Source organism: Daucus carota, chromosome 5 (assembly GCF_001625215.2).
Source record: "Daucus carota subsp. sativus chromosome 5, DH1 v3.0, whole genome shotgun sequence".
Classification (NCBI taxonomy): Eukaryota; Viridiplantae; Streptophyta; class Magnoliopsida; order Apiales; family Apiaceae; genus Daucus; species Daucus carota.
This window is the reverse complement of record NC_030385.2, coordinates 42,270,475-42,296,191: the sequence shown is the minus strand read 5'-3', so window position 1 is coordinate 42,296,191 and position 25,717 is coordinate 42,270,475. Positions and strand designations below refer to the sequence as shown.

Below are 25,717 nucleotides of genomic sequence, written 5' to 3'. Positions count from 1 at the left end.
TTCTGAAGAAAGGAAACTGGAAATTTTGAGAGTACGGATGTTGAAGGGTACCAAAGATTTAATTGATCAAGAATATATCGTTAAAATCTATGTTCTAAAAATCAGTAATTAATCAAATTTTTGTTCTGCAACTTGCTAAATTGATTAAATCTTCGATTAATCCGATTAATTCCTGATCAATTCAATTCAATTAATCTTCAGATTAATCTTTGTTAAGTCTGATTTCCGTTTTTTACGACTAATTTTGCAAGCACTTAAAAAATGGAATTTAAATAATAATCAATTATCTTAATTCTGATCATCTTAATTTTGCAAGCAGTTAAAAAATGGATTGTGGATTCGTGATCGTTTTGCTTTTGATCTGTGTTTCAATTGTGTATTTGAGTTTGTGATCCCTCGATCTTGATCTCTGTTTGTGTCGCAATTGATTGCTGTGTTCTTCGGTCGCTGTGAATCTGTGTTTATCAATATCTGTACTCGATCTTGAATGTCTCTATCATCTCCCTCGTATGCTCTCTCATCCTTTGTAGCTTCATAACAACGATCAGCCTGGTATGATCTTGATTTCCAAGAAATTATGAGGCTCTGAGAATTATGCTTCTTGAAGCAGTCCTTACAGATTGCTCTTTCGCGAAGAATAAATTGGTAATTGTTACTGGTGATTTTCCTGCACACAATTTTGTTATAATTATCATTTGATTTGTTAGAATACGATGATCCAGGTAAAAAAAGTTTTTCCCTAGGGTTTGAAGTCAACTTGTCGCTTAAAAATAGTATCACAACTCATAATTTATCATGTACATGAAAACAAAGTTATGGCTTGGAAGATGGGCGAATGTGATCCACTCTTCAACCCAAAAATGACGGTGACGGGAATTTTAGAACATAATAAAAGGCCTTTTCCTGGCACCTTGAGGTTTTAGTTGATATGGTCGCTTAACAGGTTTTTATATTTTGTATGAAGAAATCACATTGCAAAGAAGTAAAAAAGCAAATACTTTAGATAAACTTCGGATTATTAAAACTATAGGCATGGACTTATTATTTGAATTTGTCAGCGGTGATCATATTACGGACCAAATCTCCTTCAATTAATAATAAGTTAAAGGAGTATTTGGCTCGACTATATGTTCAGTTTATCTTGTTCCTTATTAGTTGCCTTTGCTAAACAATACAACCACTTTTAGCTGTACTGCAGTATGCAGTGAAGCAAAAAATATATACTTTGTTTGGTTGGGGGAAATGGAATGGAATGAAATCATGGACAAAATTCAAGGATGAAAATAAAGGTAGATGGGAAGAGTGGAAAAAAATTAAGGGTTCAAAATTTATGAAGAGAACTGTGGAGAAAAGAATAGGATGTAGAAGTAAGGTCACTTCTTCAATTGGTAGGTTTGAACTCTAGTTTAATTTGCTAAGAATAGAATGGATTAATGACTGACAATCATGAATGATTCCTTCATGTATGCTCCATTTGGCTAGGTTTACACATTTAATAGTACAAATTTCATTTCATTTACTTCAACCAAACAACAAACACACAACACAACAATAGTGTTTGGGGTTTTGTTTTGATTATGTGTGTTTAAGTCCGCAGGGCTCAACCCTGGACAGGCGGTGGAAACTGTGTGTGTTTCTACATTTTTCCTTCTTAATTACTAGAAGCATGATTAAACCTGGGTTTTATTTCTAGCTGCCAAGGTTGTGTTAAAGAAAATTTGATAGAAGTTGTATGGAAATTGAAGTGTTTCTAGTCTAGTTTACTCTTTGTTCATGGTTTTGACAGCTGTCTGCAAGAAGATGATGGGGTCGAATATAGGTGTCCTTGTATTGTTATTTTTAGTGGTGGCACAAGCAAAAGACAAAATCAATTTACTGATGCTTAGCAATCCCACAAAAAACAACAAAATGTGACTGTTACAAATTGTAACATACCCAACTCCCAACCGTTTCAGCAATCTTTTTACTAAATTAATCTTGATCTTATCGTTACACGTTCCCCTTTAATAAAACCAGCAGCGAAATCCACAAGGACCAGGCAGTTTCATATAAACCAGCAGTTGGTTTATAATTTACTACTTCAGTTTTAAGCTTTACCTCTAGATATCCACCCATTCCGTAGCTGTAAATTTGAGTTTAAGGTTCAAAATGGAGATGCAGGGAGATCATGGTTTTGGGAACTATAGCACATGCAATGGCGAGATTCAAGAAATTTGGGACAAGGTTATGCAGTACTCAGCTGATCAGGTGTCGGTTCTTGAGCAATTGTTTGTGGAGTGTCAGAAACCAAGTCATGATATGAGGATTGCAATGATTCGTGAGAATGCTGTTCTTTCTAACCTTGACTCGCAGCAGATCCATGTCTGGTTTGAAACCCGCAGGTAAGGGTTTTTGTTTCAACAATGACCATCCTTGCTTTGTATATGTTATTCAGTCTGTTTAGGTAAAGTTTTTTTGGTTCAGGAATGACTATCATTGCTTGGTATGATTTATGAGTTTGTTTATCAACTATAATTTGCGAAGTTCATGTAAATCTTTTTAATAAGGTCAAACTGTTGGATGACTGTTTCTACTTGGTCACTTTTCATGCTTAAATTAATTTGATTTGTCATTAATTAATTTCCAAATTTACTGTTCTCCCCCTTTTTCTGTTCTCGAATCTCGATCTTTTTCATAGTTTTCAGGACCGGAAGGAGTAAATGATTTATTCTAGCTCTTTTTGCCCCTCTACCTTTTACAGGATTGTTGAGAAAAAGAAAAAAATCGCCTGTGAGTTTAATTTGCTGAATGAGCAGATGGCTGCAATTGGGAGACTGCTGCTTTTAGAAAATCATTCCCTTCATGGTATGGTGCAGGAGTTGCTGAGAGAGAAGAAGTATCTTAACAAGCTGCTGGAATATGTATGCATATTTAGAGAAGTACTTCTTCTTACAGTTAGGTTTATAATACTTTACTGGTAACATGTGCTTACTTTTCTATACAGGCTTCACTTGAATCTTTTCCTGCTTTGGAAGTTCAAAGATCTGATTCTAAGAGTGTGAAGATATCTGCAGAGAAGTGGCTACTTCTGTTGAAACATGATTATCTTCGTTGCGAGGTGCAGCAGTTGCACAAGGAGAAAGAATATATTCTGAAACTACTGGAAAATGTATGTCTTATTTCTAACTACTGCAGGTGCTTGCTTTTAGAATTAGAATAATCATACAGATGCATCTGTTTCTATTTTATTTGGGTACCACTTGTCTCGTTGTAATCTCCAAAATCAGTTAATTTGTTGACTTTGTGCTGAAACAGTGTGATTCTTGGCTACTTTAGAATTTGTCAAATGCTATATAATAAGCTTTTCAGTTTCTATTTGTTACAGTAAACTAAGGATTGCAAGAGTTTGTCAGGTTCATTGAATGATTTTGATCTTTACATTCTTTTTCTTCTCTGAGTCATGTCTATAATTTATTGCATTCAAATGCTAGCTTTTGGTGATTTAATTCAAGTCTCTCCCTTTGATCATCATTATGAAGATAATAAAAAAGCGACAAAAGGTTCTTTTTCTTTTAAAATACATTTGTTAAACTCCTCACTAAAGATGCTTTGAAGAAACAGCAAACATGTTTACTATTGTAAGTTGTAACTGAAGTTGCAGTATGAGTGTAAGAAACAACAGTGTAATTTTTGGTTAGTAGAACAATTCTCCAACTGCTAATCATATGTGTTTTGTCGGTTTCTATCTGTTATTGGGAACTAGGGTTGCAAACTTTTTCAGGTTCATAAACTCATTTATAATCTGTGAATTTTATTCTTAAGGTCATGTTTATAATAGGGCATTTGATTGCTAATGTTTGACGCATTGTTAGTCAGGTTGATATCAGCCGACATATGAACAATAAGTACATAGTCAACTCTTGTTAATTCAGTAAACGCTCTTGTTGCTAGATGTACAATAAGTACAATTGACAGTTTTTATATCTTCTTAATTTGCGTAACAATTTGTTGCAGGTATCAAACTCTGAGTCTATAGTCAACTCTTACCTATCTTGGCCTGCAGCTGCTCGTACTTCCAACGGAAACTCTTCAGTGCCGTCCACTCAAGGTAAAAGCAATCAATTAATTAACAAATATATCATATTAGGTTAAAAAGATGTAGTAGTATAGAAATGGAAGTACTTGGTTCCGGGAGGATGCATAATGTTAAGGTGTGGCCTGTGGGCCTCTTGTTTTCTTGTCTTGATGTTTGTCTTTGTCGAGTTACAAGGGCAGATATTGGAACAATTAACAAAAAATGCAATGGGTGGCTTTTGCAGGACATCAAGCTGGTTCTTCAGGGATCTGAAGAGTCTCCGACTGCTGTTGTTCCTGCCTTTCTGACGCAGGTAGTTTTGCGTTTCTTTACAAGGAACTGAATTTCTAGAAATTCTACTTATGTGAAGATGTCAACTTGCTTGGTTTTGTGGGTTTTTTTAATCTTACTTATCATTAGTAAGTTTATTTGATGGAAGGGATGTGGTTTGTTTCTCACTCGGATGTGTAAATCCCTACCCTTTGTTTTCCAGGGCTTTCATGTTCTGGTAGGTCGCTACTCTGCGTTAGAGGCATGGAGCTATTTCTAAAATGAACCAGCTGCTCTAAGGAATGTCAAATTTGTTCTTTGTTTGAAGTGTGCGCATAAGTCAATCTGTGTAACTTTTACTATGTTACTTCGAACTCCAACTGTTCTCTTGCTATGTTTGTGTGTAACTATGACTGTTTGTTGTGTCTGAGAGGCTGAACTCTCAAGTGTTTGGCTGCTGAATTTGCCTATATCAATAATTGACTGTTTTGCGACCTATATCTCCTGCTATCTTCAGATTTTGTTGTTCTTTATGTCTGTTTCCTTATCTATATCTCGTTCATACTATTCCATTCTAAGAAAGTACTTTCTGAATTGATTGTTTGCTTTTTGGCATATTGCTCGTTCTTCTCGTAAAGAAAATTCCCGGTTGTTTAGGACTGGGAAATGCGTTATTACTTGTCAGCATTTGATACACCGATGACATGTTAGGCCTATCTTCCAAATATTCCTGCATGCACAATAACCAGACTAGCAGCAAAGTCCCCGAGCTTACCTTCATTAAAGGTTCTCCATACCTAAGAAATTAGTTGATGCATTTGTTTAGGCAAGCCTATCTGAATCTGAGTGCACTTACATAGTTACATGTCCAGTAAGGTTGAGATTGTGTTCTGGATGATAACATCATTTGTTTTTCTGCCCACTTGTGATCTCCAGCAATGATACACCGAAGCTATAGATTCAGTTTTCTTTTGTGTTGGAGTAATGACTTCGTTGCTAAATTTACAACTCATGACAGTTTTTGATAGGATTTTACTGAAAATAAAGACACCTTAGCTTTTGCTAGGCATGTTTAATAGATCAGAAGCCTCTCCCCTCTCTCAATGCAGCAGCCAAGAAGCCTCACTAGATTTGTGTTGAAGTTTAGCTATGCATGAAACTTCATTTGTGAATTCTTTTACTCCTCGTCTCAAATCCTTCGAGAGCCTCTTCACAGCTATTTCCTGTCCTTCCAACCTCCCTACAGAAGAAAATACATTTGTTTGTTTAGCAGAAACAAAGATTAGTCACAAGTGAAATTCTTATCCGTGGGACTACTGGTGTCGAAGTAGTTCCGAAGCCGCCTTTTCCGATTCTATTGTTGCAGGAGAAGTTCTTGGTGGCATTTGCAATATGTGTGAAGTTAAATCCAAATTATTCCTGTCCATTGATTTGTTAAATTTGCTGACAGAGAAACAAAACTCAACTTTCAATAGTTTAAGAAACGATCGGAAAGCCGTGAAAATTCATTGAAAATCGCATTACTGTTTTGAAGGTAATGGAAGGAGGTACAGAATGGAAGTGAGAGTCTTGCGCATGTTACCTATTCTGTCGAACCATTTTTCCTTGAAGCAAACCTAGTATTACAGTTATTGCTGCAAAGACGAATATCAATATGATCTCAGCCATCTCCGATAGAATCTTTATTTGAGCTTTTAAGTTAAAAAATAAGCCATGCTAAATTTTGAACTCCAAAAAACTCTTAAAAGTTCTTTAAAAGCTTAAGACTTTCTTCTCTCTCCTCACTTATAGCAGCCACTACATAGCTCTTAACTACTAAGTATTTTATTATAATTTTTGTTCCACATCCTCTATTTCTTTCTACTTTCGTTTGTCTTTTTATGAGTTCAATTTACTTTTAATAATATAAAAATAAATGAAGAGTGAATGTAAGGAGTATTGTTGGAGTAAATGTACACTAAATTGATAAGAGCTAATAACTTATATTATGACCTTGTTTGGGGATTAGCTGTTAGCGGATTGAATTAGATGTTTTGACTAGCGGATTGAAATAGATTTTTTGACTAGCGGATTGAATTAGCTGTTTCTCGTAAAACTGTTTGGTTAATAGCTGATTGATTAGCTTTTTCTGACACAAACCAAAACCTCTAACCGAAAAAACTCCTCAAAGTAGCTTTTTCAAAATTAGCTTTTTGGGTCCAAACCTCTATTTCAATCCGCTGACTACCAAACACTTGTATTACCGGATTCTAGTGGTCAAACCTCTAACTCACCCCAAACCTCTAATTTTACCCCAAAGCTCTAACTTCTAAACATGGTCTATATCTAAGAGTGATTTTAAGAGTTTATTGGAGATGCTCTCACCTAGCTTCTTTTGAAACAGGAGAAAAAGAATGATTTCTTATTTTTAAAATATTAGCTAGTGTTATTAAAACAAAATATCTTACGAATTAACAAATTTTATAAAATGTTTAATATTAAATTCAATTAACAATTTATATGCAATATCATTGTTATCGTTTATCACGTACTTTTGAATTTGAGGAAAATATATAACTAAGATTAATTTTTACTTGAATATTTGAAGAGGAAATCAATTTATTAAAATAATTGGTAATTAAAGTAGTAACTATCTAAAATATCTTGTTCGCCCGCAGATAAATGAAATATAAGTTCGCCAAATAAAATTAAAACAATTTTTAAAAAAATGAACTAACAAAATAAATGAAATGAGAGAATAATAGAGGGCAAGAAAGAACACGCATGCATAATTGATACGACAGCGTAACAAGCTTAAAAAGCCCGAGTTTGTTATAAACACACAGATTACAACTGCTTTGATCTAGGGTTTCGTTTCATCAGGTATGTTTTATCTCCGTTTATACCTGATGCGCCACTCGTATTATTTCTTCAAATGCTTCATTTAATCATCATAACGCTGTGTCTGTGAGAGATTTATGTGTTATTGTTTACTGAAGCTCAATTAATTACATTGTTAGTGCTGTAATTGTTTGAATGTAAGTGAAATATAATGATTTATGGAGGCTGTTATTTTGATCTTCGATCAATTGTTTTCGAATTCTACTGTGTGATTGATTGTTTTATTCGTTTTTTCGAGGTTTGTGTGGAAGGTATTATTATGACAAATGTAGGGTGTTTTTGTTAAGTTCGGACCAGAATTTCGTAATTAGGGACGAGTACTCGGTTTATTACATTGGATATGTATTTGAACAACGCGTATCGGCAGAAAGGGAAGTAGTCAATAATCTGTTGGACTGATTTGGAAACAGTGGGCAATATACTAAATGAGAACAGTGATTAGACTGAATTTATAGTTTCAGCGATCGATTAAGTCTAAATTATTATCTTCGTATGGAAATATGTGGTGTTCTGTACTGATACTTGCGGTTTTTTCTTTGGCTGATTATATTAGGAAATTAGTGATACTTATGTAGTTATGTTGTGCAGTAAAGTAAGGTTTCCTTGATTATTTTCTGTGAGTCGTTGTTATGAATTGAGATTACGTGCTTTTAGGTTGTTTAAAATTTTTGGTAATTTTTAGCTAGAGATGATTCGCTGACCTTGGTTTCCGACAGTTTCTATTTTATATTGATGTAGGCACATTTTGGTGCTGATGGTATTGGATAAGATTTTTTACTTCATATAGCTTAGAAGAATTGTAGCAATTTAACAATTCAGTATGAGCCCGGTCAGGAGAAGTTCACCACGGTCCAGGAGGTTCCGTAGCCGTGATCGAGAGCACTATCGTGATGCACCGTACAGGAGGGACCAAAGAAGGTATCATAATATTAATCTTTTGTTATTCTTCTATTTCTTCGCTTTAGCAATTCTGTTTCTGTCATGGCATGCATTTGAGTTGAGAATTCGTATGAGGAAGATGTGGAGAAGTTGATAAAGAACAGAGCCTATAAACGAAGAAAAGCCTAGTTGAATTTGCAGATAGAAACTAGAGAGATTAGTTTTGGTGGTAGTTAACCTGAAAAACCTTCTCATATATCCTATCTGAAAGCAACACAATAAAAGTTACAGTTGAACTAGTATATATAGTTCTTAGCCAACTTTTCGATCGCTACCTGCAACTTCTAGTAGACTTCTTAGCAGACTTCTCATGCATTAGTATCGGTTTCTTACCAGTTATAAAGTTGTCTCTTGTACTAGAGATACCTGGCTAATCCTGACACTTGTCTTGCATCTCATTCCCGGCGCTTGCTTAGATTACTTGTTATCCTTCTACTAAGCATTTGTGTTCCGCCTTCCATGAATAAGACAGTTTAGGCATTTGTAGCTAGCAACTTGTAAAAGTCAATTTCATCGTATTTTTTCTCTAATACTCACCGTTTTGTTTAGCTTTACATATGTACATCATTCTTAATTACTTATTATATTGTAATTTGTTGCCTATGGTAGAACTTTAACTATTGTAAATTATATGTTTTAAAATGGGAAGACTCTTTTGTTGTACTTGGAGGAAAACTATATGTTGTTCTTCAATGAGACCCTTAGTCTGATGATACTTATAGTTCTTCTAGTGTGGCAGCAGGATTTTTTAGGATGGTGTGAAGTAGATGCATTTGTTATTCTATTAAATAAGGTGTAAACCTATGCTAATTCGGCACACTCTTTATGTCCTCCAAATGATGAATATGTGTTGGATTTGAATGAAGGGCAAAATGCATCATTTGATGATCTAAATATGTGATTTACAAACTTCTCCCCAAGTACATGAGATTTGCCTTTTAAAAGAAATTAAATTGTTTTGGCTTACAAGAGATGCTTTTATCTTCTAGGCAAGATTATTTGTGCAACAAGTGTAAGCGGCCAGGTCATTTCGCTCGAGATTGTCCAAATGTGACTGTTTGCAACAATTGTGGATTTCCCGGGTATACATATCTTCTCCCTTCTGGAACTGTAATCCATGCTTTTCAGTAAATTAGGTTTCTGTATTCTCTGTAGCTGCATAATAAATTGAAGTGTTATCCACCATGAATGGGTATAAGCATGCTGTTGTCACAGTCCATAGCTTTTGTGGGAATAATTGCGGTGGAAACCATAATGAGGTTTCCACTGCTAATTTAGGAAAGGAATAGAAGACTGGAAACATCAGTGTGATACTAATTTGATGGTGTTAATTATAGAATGTGTATTACTTTTCTTTCTTCAAATATTTATTCTTTTCTCTTTTCTTCATCTCAGTCACATTGCTGCTGAGTGCACTTCCACAACAATGTGTTGGAATTGTAAAGAACCAGGACACCTGGCGAGTGAATGCCCCAATGATCCAGTTTGTCATATGTGTGGCAAGATGGGTCACCTAGCCCGTGATTGCTTTCACCCAAGCTTGCCAACTTATGATTCAAGGCTTTGTAATAACTGCTACAAGGCAGGCCACATTGCTGCTCACTGTACCAATGAGAAAGCTTGCAACAACTGCCGCAAAACTGGTCACCTTGCCCGTGATTGTAGCAATGAACCTGTATGCAACTTATGCTACATATCGGGTCATGTGGCTCGCCAATGTCCCAAGGGGAGTTTGCCAGAACCAGAAATGTTTGGAGGGCCTTTCCGTGACATTATCTGCCATACTTGCGGACATCCTGGTCACATATCCCGTGACTGTGTGTCCATAATGATCTGCCATAATTGTGGTGGAATGGGTCACATAGAATATGAATGCCCTTCCAGAAGATTGTTTGATCGCGGGTCTCGTAGGTATTATTGATGAGTTCAGACAGCAGTTACTATAGTCAACAGGTTGAGACTGATTCTAAAAAAGATCCAGACTGTGGAAAACTTTTATAGGATTGTTTTCAAGAGATTGCTGGAATCTCTTTCTGCCATATTTTTCTACTCAGATACATGTCAAGAGATCCTGGAAATCTCTGTTCTAGTTTTTTTAGTTTATGTTTCAAGAAGAGAATTTTAAATTGAGAAGATGACCATTATAATAGTTTGATGATGGCCCTCCATAGTTCCTGCTTTGTGACAACGCAATTAAAGGCAACCAAATATTTTCCGTTACTAGTGGAAGGTACAGGAAAACAGACTTCAAAATCAGAGATAGAAAGAATAACTAGGAAGATGGGATGGCTATTTTCATTGGTTATATTAAATATGTAAATTTTTTGTTAAAGGGTCTAGTAATTATTCCAATGAGGTTATTTATATTCATGCTTATGTAAAACTATATCTGAAGGCTTTCTTGATCGACGAATATAGCCAACTAAAAATAGTTGACTATATTTTTTGCTAAAGGAAGAGAGGGTTGAAATTCCAAATTTTTTACATAATCCTTAAAAGTGACACGTAGATGCCAAATAAGTGTCATCTAGATAATTTTAACTAAGGGCTTTTACCATGGGAGATCTCCCTTCAATACTAGTAGTGCTCGTACTTCCGCACGTGTAAGGCTAATAATATAAAATCTCTCATGAATGAAACATATTGTGCCATTTTTACATGTTCTTACAATTTAATATAAGTTTTTATCGAAATTTTTTTGATTCACATGAAAACCAATTCCACATAAGTTTTTGTTTCTTAAATTTTGATTTTGTTACGGTGAAAATCAATTCTAGCAAATCGTCCCTAAAAACAAATAAAAAACAATATATTAATTTGTAAGCATGGGATAACCATACTTTTTTTTTTGTCACAAGGACAACCATACTTGATACTCCCCCCTCGATGAAACATTGAAATATGTCCTTTTAATCCAAAATAAAATTTTAATATATTTCTAAATTTGTGCTTTCTTTCCTACTATTTTCCAATTAAATGCATTAATAATTTAAAAATAAAAACATCACAGTATTTTAGTTGGACGAAAACACCCCTACGGCCATCACAACGACAAGTCCACGTCAGATGCCAGCTATAAAGCAGACCACTTCTTCTACAGCTGTACAAGCAGTATACATACACAACCGTTACGTAGATTATCACATTTTGTGCAAGTCGGAATAATAATTAATTATTCAAACATCTCTTCTTCTACATCTCAATAATAATCTCGATTGCTCAATCACACTCACTTCTCTCTCGCTTTCAAATTTCAATCACATACACACACAACTATACTTACATTATGGCCACGAGTTACAGTCCCAATCGGAGCCCCGGGAGCTCCAGGTTACAGCTCGGGAGTATGTCGCGATTGAGATCGTCGTCGGTCAAGAAACCGCCGGAGCCGCTCCGCCGCGCCGTCGCGGATTCGCTGTCGCTGTCGCATCCCGGCAATCCCTCCGCCGTTGCCTCCGAAGCGTTTCGCATTCTAAGGGTTCGATTTCGCCTCCTTTTATCCGGTTTTTTCGGAGCTTAGGGCTTGGAATTTGTTTTGTTAGTGAAATTTTGTGTGTGTGTGTTAGCCAGTTGATCATGTGATTTTTTTTTTTTTGTGTCGATGTACAATTTGATTGACTGATGTATCTGACATTATTGTGGAAAATGTGGCGATTATTGAAAGAGTGTTGGAAATGTGAAATTGCACGAATATGTGAGCTTAGTACATCTAATGTAGTTTTACGTGATTAGGACATTGAAGAAGACAATTTTGAACAAACACAATGGTAAATTGTAATTAGGTCATTGAAGAGGACAATTTTGAACATGTACTACTGCAGATGCTTTGTACTGGATAGTTATACATATTATATGATTTCTGTTTGTTGTGATTTGAAGATTATTTGGATGTTTATGGTATATGATGTAACTAGGTAGTTATTGGCATTCCATGCTTGTGTTTGTATATGGAAAACATAATAAAAACGTGTATTGTTTGGTTTGGCATTAATTTCCCAGGATTATGTATTCGGATTATATGTCAAGTAGATGTAAGCTTCTCACTGGTGTTTAATGCTTGCTTTATATTTAGTAAGATTTTTTAAATTTATTTTGGCAGGATTATCTGGCTGCACAAACGACCACCGACTTGGCTTACAGTGTAATCATAGAACATACACTTGCAGAGAGGGAGAGAAGGTAGCTTGCAATTATTTTTTCTTAGTGGTTTGTGCATGATAATCATTCTTTTTATGCAGTGGGTATGCCACATTTCATCTTTGTTTATTTTATATGAAATTCTCCTCTGAATAGAAATTCATCTGAAGATATAAACTACTTTTCTAGCCGTACATCTATAATTATTACTGACAAATTTTGAGCAAGGTTCATGGAATGCTATATCTAAAATACATTTGCAAGCTAGGCGTTATCTTTTGATGCAGAAATCTTTTTTAAGCTATTTCCTACTGGTATTGTACTTTATAGTTATTATATGTGCACTAGAATCTGTTTATATCCTCTTGCACTAATAGTACATCCTGTGCATCAGCCCAGCTGTAGTAACAAGGTGCGTGGCACTCCTGAAACGGTATCTTCTACGGTAAGTCTACATATTAATCCTATATCTTTCTGTTTTTGTTTACATTGATAAAATGTATATCCATTGCTTAAAAGCATTCCTAGAATTATAGGCTTAATTCATTTATGTAATGTTAAATGTGCTTATCATTGAAATTCATCTTGTTTACGTAGTTTGTATTTATTATTATTGAAATTTATTTAATGTTAACTGTGCATGTTTGTATGTATATATGAACATTTACTCCCTGGATTTTGAATCTGCAAGGCAAATTTGGATCTTTAATATCTTCACATTTCTTAAAACAATTATTAGCTTTAGTGTTATTATGGCTTAGAACATGGCGTCCTGGCATTAAAAAATTTCGTAGAGTCCTTGATGCCTGGGTTAACCCTCCAGATCTATTTGACCAGACTCAAATATATTTGGATCCAACCAATTTAATCTGGGTTATGATGATAAACCCTGGTCCGTTTTTTGAACTTTGTGACTAACAACTCCCTGAGCGACTTTAGTGAACGACATAGGGCCTGTTTATTTCCCCAGTTCTTAGATGAAAATTTAGAAAATAAAAATAAATTGGAAACATGTTCAATAGTTCAGTTTTTCATATTTAAACTGTATAATATGGCAAAACATTGTTTCTTAATTTTAGCTATAATTTAGAAAGTTTTAGTAATCTGATTTAGATTATATTTAAGTGTTTTCCGTATAGCTTTATACTATAGTTTAAAAACTGAAAAGCAATGTGAGTATTACAAGTAGAGGTTATATTTTAGGTTAAACCCATTTATACCCTTTCAGGAATTTTAGATGTTTTATGAATATTATTCTTTTAAGAATACATTTCTGTCTCGCAGCCCATTCATAACTTTGTTACTTTTAAAATCCAAAAGCACCTTCCTTTTATATATATTAACTTAGATTTTTTGTTCACAAAAAAATAAAAAATAATTTATTTTTCACTAGCATTTTCATCGTCGTACAAAATGCAACATTTTTTTGTACCTCTCGTTGTCCACATTCGAATTGTTAGACTAAATCATATAGATGCATGCATGATGTTCTTAAATGGGTTATTATTTAATTTACCTACTACCGAACCAGGCAGGAGACTTCAAAGAAATATGTATGTTTACTTCTCTTGGCAGGAGACTTCAAAGAATTTGGAACATGTTTTCCCGTATTTTAGAAGTTTTGTAAAGAAGATTTTTATGTAGAAAATTTAGAAAAATGAGAGATAAAAAACTAGAACAATTTCTCTCTAATTAAACCGGCCCATAGCTTCTCACTATCGTGACCTGTCTTAGTTCTCATTCCTCCCTTTCTTTTTCTAATCTCTGCTTATTATCATCTGTATAATTTTTGCACATTTTATTTGGTTTTCTTATTCTTCTACTGTTATATAATGATTTTTTTAAAGAAAGTAGTGTCATGTGCAGAACATGTACAATTATGCATTAAAGTGTTATTTGGAATTATAGCACTTGAAGAAAATATAGTTACATAATTTAATCATTGATATGTTTTCCATTGTGAGAGACTAGGTAGTGAATTTGCCATATGCTAGTTTTTAAAGGTTGATTACTAATAAGTAAATTTCCATTTTGAGATTCACACGGAACATTTGGTACTATACATTATACTACCACAACATTGTTCTCTCTCCACCTTTTACTAGCTTCACTCCTAAGTAGTATTTAGACAGTCAGGGGCTTAGCACCTATATAAAAACTAGTGTTCTAGAGTTATCTTGGCAGGGACAGTGATATAAACAAAGATATGCATGTAAACTGGCCCTGCTCAATCATAAAAGAGGCCTTGTGCTAAACTTTAATGTTGGACCCTTTTATTGAAGAAAAATTCACACCGCATCTCAGTACATCCTTAACAAAAAATTTTGATTTTTATTACTTTGATCATAACTTAACAATAATTTACATATTTTATCATATAAAAAATTAGTAATCACCAAACACTCTTATGTTTTATTTATGTGTCTTCTTCTTTTTTCTAGAGTTGGGTTTATTCTGTCCAATAAATTTAACATGTATACCTGGGCCTAGACTGGGGGCCCTGTGCAGTTTGGCTGACTGCACAGGTTAATAGCCAGCCTTGCATATAAACATGAAAAAAGAAAGTTAATTATGCTGGCAATTATTACAGATATAAGCCAAGTGAGGAGACATTACTACAGATAGACCGGTTTTGTGTGAGCATAATTGGCGAGTGTAATATTAGCCCCACTAGGAAGTTGTCAACATGGTCGAGATCTTCAAGTAAATCTGGAGCTTCAGCAACATCTTCAAATATATCTCCGTTGCCCGTGTCAAGTTTTGCATCAGGAGCACTTGTTAAATCTCTAAATTATGTTCGTTCTCTAGTGGCTCAACATGTCCCAAAACGATCATTTGAACCTGCTGCTCTTACTGGTGTTCCTGCAACATCAAGGCAATTACTCCCGTCGTTGTCATCTCTGTTGAGCAAGTCTTTCAATTCCCACCTGAACCCTGCTGGTGCTAAAGACTCTTCAGATCTCAAAGAAGGATCAGCTGCTTCTGTTTCAAACTCACCGATTATCGAGACAGTTGACGGTATAGAAGGTCTCGAGTTCATAGCCTTTGATATTTTCAAATGGCGTTGGCAAGGACATCAGCGATTATCACTGCTTTCTCCTGATAGGTAGATAATAAATGTCACTGTAGTGTTAATAATTTGCTTGGACTAATTATGTTCTACAGCATAATTTGTTCATTGTCATTTATTTCAGGTTTATGTTATATAATGTGTTGGCTAACTTATTTGTGCAGTGAACATATTATGAATTGCCAAGAGGTAAGCAAACACAGTTTTCTTGAAGTTGGTGCGGCTGCACTCCTTGTTGGAGACATGGAAGCCAAAATGAAGGGTGAACTTTGGAGAAGTTTTGGGGCAGTTGATATGCCCTACTTTGATAAATTGCTCCAGACTTCATTGCTTACAACTGTAACGAACTCCGCCTCTGCCCGTGCCCATATGAGAGCAATAACAGCATCTAAACGCTCTAAGACAGGCTCTCTACAAATATGGCATGTCCTTTCTACTCAAACCTGCTGCTTTGAAAATTACTACTTAATAATGTCATTGTTAAATATATTACTTTCCTATCTGTCCTATTTTTTATATTCTTTCAGTAGTACAACTGACAAATAACCACCTTAAAAGACGCTAATATGGGGATATTGACATGTATTTTCAGTCAAGAATATGTTCGGGCTAAGTGAAAATTTGGTTCATGTTGATGTTGGAACTTAGAGTTACATATGTTTGAATCTTAAAGTTGCCTATAATTAGAGATTAAAGCATATATAGCGTGTTATGAGAGAGAACTAGAAAGATAATAGTAACAAAATACAGAAAGAAGAATCAAGGAGTGGGGTTGGAGGTAAAGAAATGCTTGTGAGAGCACTTCTCTCATATTCTACAAAATTTCTCAAAGCCTTCCACATTACATGGGTTTTTATAAGACCTCTAATGGCTTTAAACCAAAACCTTTTAGCTAAGAATTTGCTATTTCATAAGCTTTAAAACCATTTTAGCTAAGAATTACGAAAAATACGTTTAATTTTGTAACTGTTAAGAAGCAAGTACTGGGAGGTTGGGCAACTCATAAACTTTCATCCCCATATGTAACCTAATGGGGGAAACAATTATTGATCATTGCAATTTTCTATAGTAAGAACATTGTCCTATTGCACTTTTTTTTTGTAGTAGGATATGATCATGAATTCGAAAGAAATTAGACTGTACAACCTTTAGCAAATAGTGGTCGTCGCCTCTATATTTTGAACATAACATTTCGAGTTCTTGGTTTTGTACTGGTAGCATGTTTCCTCTGTTTCATGTTTGGGCTTTTACAATTATTAAGGTTAAGTATGGGCTTAAATCCTTATAAATTACGATCTATAAATCACTAAGGATGAAATATTGCATCTCTAGACACAGTAATAACAAAATTTTGAAAACAAAACTAGCAAGGCAATAATATCCTTAACTGGTGACGTATTGTCATTAAATGTGCGAATCTAAAATACCCTACTTCAGCATTAATACTGGCATTACCACCGAGTACTAATGCTGAAGTAGGGTATTATGGAACTGTGTGACTTTGTCCATTATCAATTAATTTATTAAAAAATCAAACTCAAATATACTGCCACAGCTGGAAGCGTGATAAAGGTTTTGTCCATCATTGAAGATACCAAAACTTGGATTAAAGATACAACTCTCAATGATCTCTATCCAAATAAGGATGTCGCATAAGGACAAAAATTAATTTGCTTCATTCAAAGGCTCCTCAACAATCTACTTTAAATCGCTTTTACACATAACCCGAAAATGTAATACTGATTTACATTTCCCGGCAAGAAAACTTACACACTAGCTGGATCCAGTAATTTTTGTACAACATATGATTTCAGAAATTAGAAGATTTGATTAGAAACTTGCATGCTTAGGGTATGAACTCGGAAAAAAAATCCAAAGCATAACAATTTATTTCTAAGCTTCAAAGTTCCTAAGCTTAGTTCCAAATTCTAAACTATAGATTCTCTCCCTTCAGCTCCACAGGCACTTTCCCAGTACCTCTTTGACCCTATTAACTATTATAAACAATTTGAGAATCATGTTACTTGTTTGCAGGGAAGATTCACATGTGAGCACTTACCGCCCACGTCCTCGACCACTATTTCAATACCGCCATTACAGGTATATATTAAACTGTAAATAAGTTATTCCTAAATTTATGCTATTTTCTGTGTCATAGATGAGGAGTTATGCAAGTGTTTGCATTATCAATTTTACTGTCGTGTGGATGCCTAATAATAGTATGTTCCGGGCAAAAAGAGTTGGGCAGCTTTATATAAAAGAAACATTTTCAGGAAAGTCACCATGTTGCCATGGTATAACTCCATACTACATCTGACTATATCTACTAATATATATATGTTCTTTTTGTATATATATTTCAGTGAACAGCAACCATTAAAGTTAAATTCTGTGGAGGTGTGTGAGGTCATTGCTGCTGTATGCTCAGCAACACCTTCTCCGACCGCTAACCTGATGACCATGACGTCTAAATTAAGTAGCAGCAGTGGAAAGCCATCGATGGATGTTGCCGTGAGCGTCCTTATAAAACTTGTTATTGACATGTATGTCTTACATAATTTGTTTGCTTGTATTGCTTCGTTCATTTTTTCTGTTAACTATGTTCTTTTGTGTTCCTACACTATCTTGTACCAATATTCTGGTTTTCGAGTGAATTGACCGTCGCCCTAACAATTTTGTCTAGACACTAGATAGCATGCCGAATGCCTCCTCTTCTTTCTCTGTTGTACCATGGCATATACAAATTTTAACAGTAAAAATATAGGTTGCTGGAAAGATGCAACATCGCTTATCTTTAGGTTAAATAGTTGGCCTATAAGCTTCCTCGTGTGACACTTTTAGGCTTCCTATAAATGATTATTCGAAGTTTTGAGTTGTCTCGGTCTCTTTAGTCGAAAATAATATCAATCATCCTTTAATGTAATCTTAACATCTTTCTTGCTATCCTTAAAGTCCTTTTATGTTCTCATGGGTGCCTATGTTTGTGGCTACAGCTGTTTTTAAGCTTTTTTTTTGGGAAAAAGGTCATGATGATAAGGTACCAACAAATTCCATATAGTATATATGGAAAGGTTACCCCACTCATTTCCTTGCTGTAGATGTTTGAATACATTAAAAAACCTGTCAAATATGACAATTGTTGTCCTAATTGTCGCAGTAGACTACAGGTTCAGTCAGATTAATATACTGAATTTTAAAGTTATATGGCATGACTGTTCTTTTCTCTTTTTTTTTTCCTTCCCCTGTAATTAATGTGGAACAACATGGTTCTGTAGGTACGTTATGGATTCTGCAACAGCGGCTCCTCTGACTCTGTCAATGCTAGAGGTCGTGAAACTTTCTCAATTTCGTATTGTTATTATAAATGATCAGTTGGATATTACTGTTTATATATCTAATATATATAATTAATAGTTATATAATTGTGTTAATGCTATGAATTTTATCTTCAGGAAATGCTTAATTCTCCTCTTCTAGACTCAAAATCTCGTGCTTTTGATTTGATTTTAAATCTTGGAGTGCACGCTCAGTTGTTGGAGCCTTTGGTAGCAGATGATGCTTCCACTATTGAAGAAGAATATTCCCATGAACCATATCTCGATAGCGAAACACAACTTGCAAATCAAGGAACAGTAAAGCCAGACTATTACAAGACAGCGAACTCCTCAGCTATCGATAAGTTTGAGTCTTGGATTTTGGGTATATTGTACGAGGTTCTACTACATCTTGTTCAGGTAGTCTAGATTACGCCATTTTTTCCCCTTATAATCCAAATCATAAAAAAAGATGATATTCTCCTGAACATATGCAAGGCGAGAATACAATGGTCCTGTTTGAAAATTAGAGGTTAACTGTTAGTGGATTGAAGTAGATGTTTTGACTAGTTGATTAAAGTAGTTGTCTTGACTAGCAGATTGAATTAACTGTTTCGTGTGAAATTGTTTGGTAAATAGCTGTTTGATTTTTTTTTTTTTGTACTTTAACTAGACACATGTCAATCCTCTAATCCAAAAAGCTCCTCCAAGTAGCTTTTTGTGTTCAAACCACTATTTCAATTCATTAACTACCAAACACTAATATTAGCGGATTAACATGGTCAAACCTCTAATATAGCCCCAACCTCTAACTGCCAAATAGGGCCAATAGATAACATTGAAGTTTATTATGAATTATTTAATTGTATGGGCCCGGTTGGTTATACATTTGTAAGCATTTCTTGAAGACTGCTTGATGATGACATGCAATTTTGTCCGCTTAAAGCATTTATTGTAAAATAACATTTGAGCATATTTATGTGACATAATAGTGAAGTATTTACTTCTGTTCTGGAATATGTAAACTGAATGCACCACTTGTGTCCATGTCTGTTTTATTTATTACATAAATTAGCTGAAAAGGAGGCTATATGTTGTGTGAACTGCATCAAGGTACTTTTTTCCGGCAGAGTGTAGAACTTTGGGGGGGGGGGGGGGGGGGGGGGGGGGTTACAAAGTCATGGAATGGGCTTGTCATCTTTTCAAATATATGTTATATTCTTAAATTTTCATCACAGATGTGCTGCATTATATATGTTATATTCTTAAATTTTCATCACAGGTGCTGCATTAAGTTGGTCATCTCTTATCATGTTGTCCTAATAGGCACTTACATATTTTATCATCTAAGGGATTTTTACCTACTTACCTCAGATAGAAGAGAAGGAAGAATCTATTTGGGCTTCTGCTCTGAGCTGCTTACTCTATTTTGTCTGTCATAGGGGAAAAATCCGCAGGAGCAGATTAGAGGGTCTTGACGCAAGAGTAAGTCAGTATTTTCATTGTTTTATCCTTCAATGCAGCCATATCCCTTTTAACTAGTGTGGTAACATAATTATGTTGGTGATCCAGACTTTACTTTACAAATATCTTCTAAGAAATTTTTTGCTAGTGGTGGATAACTATAATGAAGATATGTTGTGTTCACTTGCTATTAACTTTGCGACTCTGATAATAAAAGTCTTGTAGTAAGCAGCATCAGCTTCAGAATATAAGGTTAAACAAAAAGAAGAGATAAAGTGGGCATATTTATTGATTTTTACAGGCAACATATAATGGGATCATGGAAATTATATTGATTGGAAAGAGAGAGACTAATTAATAGCTTCAGTTGGAGAACTATTTTGATTCATCCTTTCCATTTCATTTTCCCGTGGAAGTGTCTTTGAACACTTGACTTTATAGGTTTAAAGCACCTCTGGTCAGTTAGATTAATAAACTAAATTGTGATCATATTTCTGCTATTAAGACATTGCAAACTTACAGGTTTTGATGTAATGAAGTATGTAGGATAATTTTGTGCACCGTGTATTTTTTTTTTTTCCAATTACATGTTGTATGGTTATGATTGTTCATTTAGCACTCATTCCTGTTTAATGATGAGTTACAAAACAGACAAGCTGTAACTATTATACTTGAAAAATATAGTTAATCAATATTCGAACTGTCTATTTGCAGGTAATTAAGGTTCTTATACAAGTTAGCAGAAGGAACTCCTGGGCAGAAATTGTCCATTGCAAGCTTATATGCATGTTAACAAACATGCTTTACGAAGTTCCTGATGGACCTACGACTTCAACTTTGGCTAGTCCTAGAATACTTGTCGAGCAGGTAGATCTGATCGGAGGAATCGAATTTGTCTACATAGAGGTATGGAACTAGTCTTTCTTTTTTGTTCCTGTGATACGAGAATATGATCTCTATTAATAAATAGTTGACCATTCTGGCTTCTAAAGGTCAAATAGACTTGGTTTAGAGTTTGCAGTTACTAGCGTTTAGAATATATTTATGTGTTAATATAGCTCAGATATGTTATATATAGAGTTAATAAATTAGTGGGATGGACTTTTAAGAGGCATAATACTTTAAACTGAAATGAGATGGAGAAAGTGAAGAAACCAGAAAGAGGGTCATTGCAGAATTGTATGAGAATTTTTTTAAGTGATTGGTGAAAGGTCTAGGTTGAAGATAATGGTCGGAAGAGATTCTTTCATTAAGTTTAGGTCATTGCAGAATTGTATGAGATTTCATTGAGTTGCCTTCTATGTGCAGTTTGTGCTTGCAAATCTTAGGGATGACAGGAGAAATCTGTACATGATTCTTCTCGACTATGTTTTGCATCAAATAAACGAGGCATGCTTGGCTACTGGAGTTTCTGAGTACAGTGATGACGAGAGTCAAGTTATTGCAACATTGCTTACTCTCGCAGATGCACCCGAAGCTTTACATATTTCTGTCAGGCTTGGGGTGGATGGCGTTGGGGACCTCTTGAGAAGATCAGTAGCTGCTGCCTTGTCCAGATATGCCAACTGTGATAGACTGAATATGGTAATCTTGCAATGCATTATTTATTTCCCAAGACTCGAGAAATTTGGTAATTTTTAAAAGATAACAAAAATATACTATATGTTTTCTAGTAATAAATACAGGGGAACAAATTTATTTTTACATCTGATGTCATAGCCAATATTGCATGAATTTAGTAGGATAGTTTAATTTTTTGCAGTTTCTTTTGTTTAGTTATATATAATTAATCCTGTGGTTCTAGGGCTATTGGTTCTATGAGATCTTTGATTGGTAGCAGAATAGATGCACTACCTGCTGATGATTTGTTTATGTCCTGGTTTGCTTGAATGTGTTTTCTTATATTTATATTTGAACTTCTCTTCGCAGCTCCTAGAAAAGGTTATTGAGAAGTTTGATACCCTTGTTCGTTCACTTTCTAATTTGGACACAGAGTTTACCCACCTGAGACATATCTCTAAATCTCATACTTATCTGGAAAGTATAGAGGATGGGGTTCTAAGAAATGATGTTTGCATGAAAGCGAAACTTGCATGGGCCACTTTACATTCTCTCCTTCATTCAGAAAGGGTTCCGTATCGCCAAAATGGGTATCTATGGTTAGGTGATTTGCTCATGGCAGAAATCAGTGATAAGAAGGACGCAATATGGTCAAATGTAAAGAACTTGCAGCAAAAGATCGCTCTTGCTGGTGTCAATGATTATTCAGAGGATCTGGAAGTCCCCATATCAATTTGGCTTTTATGTGGACTCCTGAAGTCAAAAAATAACCTCATCAGATGGGGCTTTCTATTTGTTCTCGATAGGCTTCTTGTAAGATGCAAATTTTTGTTAGATGAGAAAAAGATCCAGCATCTAGGCAATGATGTGTCTGATCAATTACAGGAAAAGAGTCGTCTTGAGAAAGCAAGTGTAGTAATAGATGTGATGAGTACTGCATTGTCCTTGGTGGCTCAGATAAACGAGACAGACCGCCTAAACATTTTGAAGGTAAATTTTCAAAGAAAGTAGACTTATTTTGTTGAACTTGATCGACGGTAATGTTGTCATGTCATCTTATCCGAACAAAATTTATAACTTTAAAATGAACAAGTAAAATACTTTAAGTTGAATTTATTGTGAAAAAGCCCCACATAAGATATATCTAATTTATTTTGTTGCACTACTTCATCCTACTTCCCCTCTTAATGAGAAATCAGAACATGGTTCACTGTTTGATCCCGTGTTTATCAACTGTTAATGGTTATACCACTTTTTTGGACAAATATATGTAATTAGTGGGTTTTGAGATGCAATTTTGAGAATAATACTTTATAAAATGTATTAGTAACTTTTGTTGGAATTAGAATTTCTTATATTATTTTAGTTTCTAAGAGTATGATTGCAACAGAACTCAAGATTTTTATTATTAATTATTTACGGGTGATATTTCTTTCTCTACTTTACTTCTTATTAGTAATGTTACTTATAATCTTCAAAACATGTACGGGTAAAACTTTGTAGTGCTATATTTGGACGAAAATTGTCTTTTTGGTGGTGTTAGTGTTAGTAGCTGTCTTATTATATATTATTTTTCCGCCTTTTGTCCACAGATGTGCTATATTCTATTTTCTCAACTGTGCCTGAAAGTCCTCCCATCAAGTTCAATGTCACGTGGAGATACACTGCATGATGATGCTAATCCAGGAACTTTATATGGGGAGGATCCCATGGAGGATACAAAAAACAAATTTGGTAGCAAGAATGATACTTTAACAAGTGAGACGGCATCAATGGCTGCCCTACTACTCCGAGGACAAGCTGTTGTACCCATGCAATTGGTTGCACGAGTCCCTGCTGCTTTGTTTTACTGGCCTTTGATCCAACTTGCCAGTGCAGCAACAGACAACATCGCATTAGGTGTTTCTGTTGGTAGTAAAGGTAGAGGAAACATTCCTGGTGCCACATCTGATATAAGAGCAACACTTCTCTTACTTTTAGTTGGCAAATGCACTGCTGAACCTGCTGCTTTCCAAGAAGTTGGTGGTGACGATTTCTTTAGGTATCTTCGCAGTTGGGTACTTTAGACAAAGGATCTCAAGTAGTATAAAGATCTAACTTCTTCTTTTTTGCTGTATTTGGTAGGGAGCTCTTGGATGATACAGACTCTAGGGTGGCATATTACTCTTCAACTTTCCTTCTAAAGGCAAACTATCTCTTATTTTCTACAGCCTTCCATTGTTTTCATGTTCTCTTTCCTGGTTAATACGAATTAACATATGAGATTTATTTTGCAGAGAATGATGACAGAAGAACCAGAAAGTTACCAACGGATGCTTTCAAACCTTGTTTATAGAGCTCAGCAGGTGGGACCTTTTTCTAGTTTGAATTTGGTTTAAACTTCTGACAGTATTCGAACACTCTGGTACTTCGATCTCTTACAATTGCATATATGGCTTATAGTGTGCATTTTTGATAATGCTGCCTCTGCAACTTTGCAAGTCACTGGATGAATGATATATGGTAACAGCGAGAACTTGGTGGGGCACTTTAGTATATAGTCATGTATACTAAATCTATTGTGCAAAAGAAAAAGTTTTTAACTGAATATTTAGTAAAGCTCTTGTTTTTTGAGCTTTGAGTAGAATTTATTGTGGTAACTTCTGGAACAAGGGCTAAAGAAAAAGAAACAAGTGCCTTTTTTACCTGTCATCTGCTTTAATTTACTAGTTCTGCTACTAGATAATTTTTTTATTTTTTTTGCTAAATTATAGATAATCTTTTTCTGTATAAGCAGCAGTTTGTAGGTTTGAGTATCTGACGTTTCTGTGTTTTCTTGCTACTCCTTTGCAGAGCAACAATGAAAAGTTGTTGGAGAATCCGTATCTTCAGATGCGAGGGATACTTCAGTTATTAAATGAGTGATTTGTCGATTTGGGTTGTGAATTTTTGCTCATCTTGGAAAATGCTGCTGGCAAGTAGTTGATGCGGTTGTAATTGAAGTCATGATTTTTTGAGCAGGCACTACTTTAATCTTGTGTGTACAGCAATGCTTATCCAGCTGATTTAGCAAGGGATGTTGATGATTATGCATTCCTCAGAAGGGCAACCTATTACTGACCCTAGAGGGAATTTAAAATTGATACTTCTATATATTGGGATGGGAGATCACTTCAGGGAGCGAAGTTAAAAAGACCTGAAACTGATATGTAGATTTATATCAGGATGGGTACTGGAGGAAAATTATTCCAGAGGCATGCACAGATTACCCAATTTCCTACTGGAAGCATCGGATCTTCGGACCATCATCAGGTACAACTCTTATCTTAAAGCTTTGCCTGGAAATGTCGTCTGCCTCTGACAGGGTTTTCAGAGATTTTTTTTTGTTTTTATGTATCCTTTTATGTAGTGATTGAAGTGTGTTTCCATCAAGGATTCCTATTTTCCAGAATAAGTTCAAGAATTTTTTTTGTATCATGAAATGATAATAGTATTCTCTCTGTTTGTAATGCCAGCTTTATACAAACAAATTTTCATGTTCATGGGCCAACTCCTGCAGGCAGGTCTCGGTATATGAAGGCTTTCACTTGAAGGAAACGGAGGCAAGCTGATGCAGCAATTTGATTCTTCGACAGGTAAGGGACCGGAGCTTGTGAAGCGGCCACCAATCTGAATTCTTCTTTATGACAGGAAACTAACAAGTTCAATTGGAGTAGGCTAAAAAGGTCTGTATAGTTCTTGTTTAGTTGTTTCTACTAGTGACACAGTTTTGGTCTCTGCCTTTTCATCCCACCCATTTAGCGTTGACCCTTTTTCTTTTTGTTTCTGAGGTTGTAAAATAGTTGCTAGGAAATTTGGTTGTAAAAGTGTACAAAATCCTTACCCCTTTTTTCTGAGGTTTAGTTTTAAATACTAACATGTCTAAGTTACTTCCTAGTTTTTTTCAACCCTTTTTATTAATTTAAAATTTTCTGATTTGCAATTAAAATAAGTTTGTTTGTCTTTTTTAGACCATTACTTATTTACATGAGGCTACAAGTTGGAACAAAT

The 25,717-nt window shown here is 34.9% G+C and overlaps 3 protein-coding genes across 6 annotated transcripts; all 3 read left to right on the top strand.

Moving 5' to 3' along the window:
• The first annotated feature begins 279 nt into the window (after nucleotides 1–279).
• Nucleotides 280–4,822, top strand: LOC108220162 (homeobox-leucine zipper protein HOX32). 3 transcript variants are annotated; one of them, XM_017393848.2, is made up of 7 exons: nucleotides 280–645; nucleotides 2,161–2,381; nucleotides 2,741–2,900; nucleotides 2,984–3,148; nucleotides 3,994–4,087; nucleotides 4,299–4,367; nucleotides 4,548–4,822. In XM_017393848.2, the coding sequence occupies exons 1-6, from the start codon at nucleotides 595–597 to the stop codon at nucleotides 4,325–4,327; spliced, it is 720 nt and encodes a 239-aa protein (XP_017249337.1). In that variant the 5' UTR covers nucleotides 280–594; the 3' UTR covers nucleotides 4,328–4,367; nucleotides 4,548–4,822. The 3 variants fall into 3 exon arrangements, with proteins under 3 accessions (XP_017249337.1, XP_017249338.1, XP_063950465.1); XM_017393849.2 differs by having other exon boundaries at nucleotides 281–645; nucleotides 1,787–2,381; XM_064094395.1 differs by having other exon boundaries at nucleotides 281–658; nucleotides 1,787–2,381.
• A 2,232-nt stretch (nucleotides 4,823–7,054) lies between these two features.
• On the top strand, nucleotides 7,055–10,292 carry LOC108220977 (zinc finger protein GIS2-like). 2 transcript variants are annotated; one of them, XM_017394879.2, is made up of 4 exons: nucleotides 7,055–7,186; nucleotides 7,921–8,122; nucleotides 9,133–9,225; nucleotides 9,539–10,292. In XM_017394879.2, the coding sequence occupies exons 2-4, from the start codon at nucleotides 8,025–8,027 to the stop codon at nucleotides 10,062–10,064; spliced, it is 717 nt and encodes a 238-aa protein (XP_017250368.1). In that variant the 5' UTR covers nucleotides 7,055–7,186; nucleotides 7,921–8,024; the 3' UTR covers nucleotides 10,065–10,292. The 2 variants fall into 2 exon arrangements, with proteins under 2 accessions (XP_017250368.1, XP_017250369.1); XM_017394880.2 differs by having other exon boundaries at nucleotides 7,077–7,186; nucleotides 7,943–8,122.
• A 995-nt stretch (nucleotides 10,293–11,287) lies between these two features.
• On the top strand, nucleotides 11,288–25,603 carry LOC108223444 (uncharacterized). The gene is made up of 18 exons (XM_017397716.2): nucleotides 11,288–11,621; nucleotides 12,243–12,322; nucleotides 12,675–12,725; nucleotides 14,871–15,386; nucleotides 15,515–15,772; nucleotides 17,385–17,450; nucleotides 17,714–17,893; nucleotides 18,626–18,677; nucleotides 18,803–19,084; nucleotides 20,039–20,149; nucleotides 20,843–21,034; nucleotides 21,437–21,712; nucleotides 22,058–22,678; nucleotides 23,281–23,729; nucleotides 23,813–23,873; nucleotides 23,965–24,033; nucleotides 24,521–24,979; nucleotides 25,227–25,603. The coding sequence occupies exons 1-17, from the start codon at nucleotides 11,430–11,432 to the stop codon at nucleotides 24,590–24,592; spliced, it is 3,528 nt and encodes a 1,175-aa protein (XP_017253205.1). The 5' UTR covers nucleotides 11,288–11,429; the 3' UTR covers nucleotides 24,593–24,979; nucleotides 25,227–25,603.
• The last annotated feature ends 114 nt before the right edge of the window (nucleotides 25,604–25,717 follow it).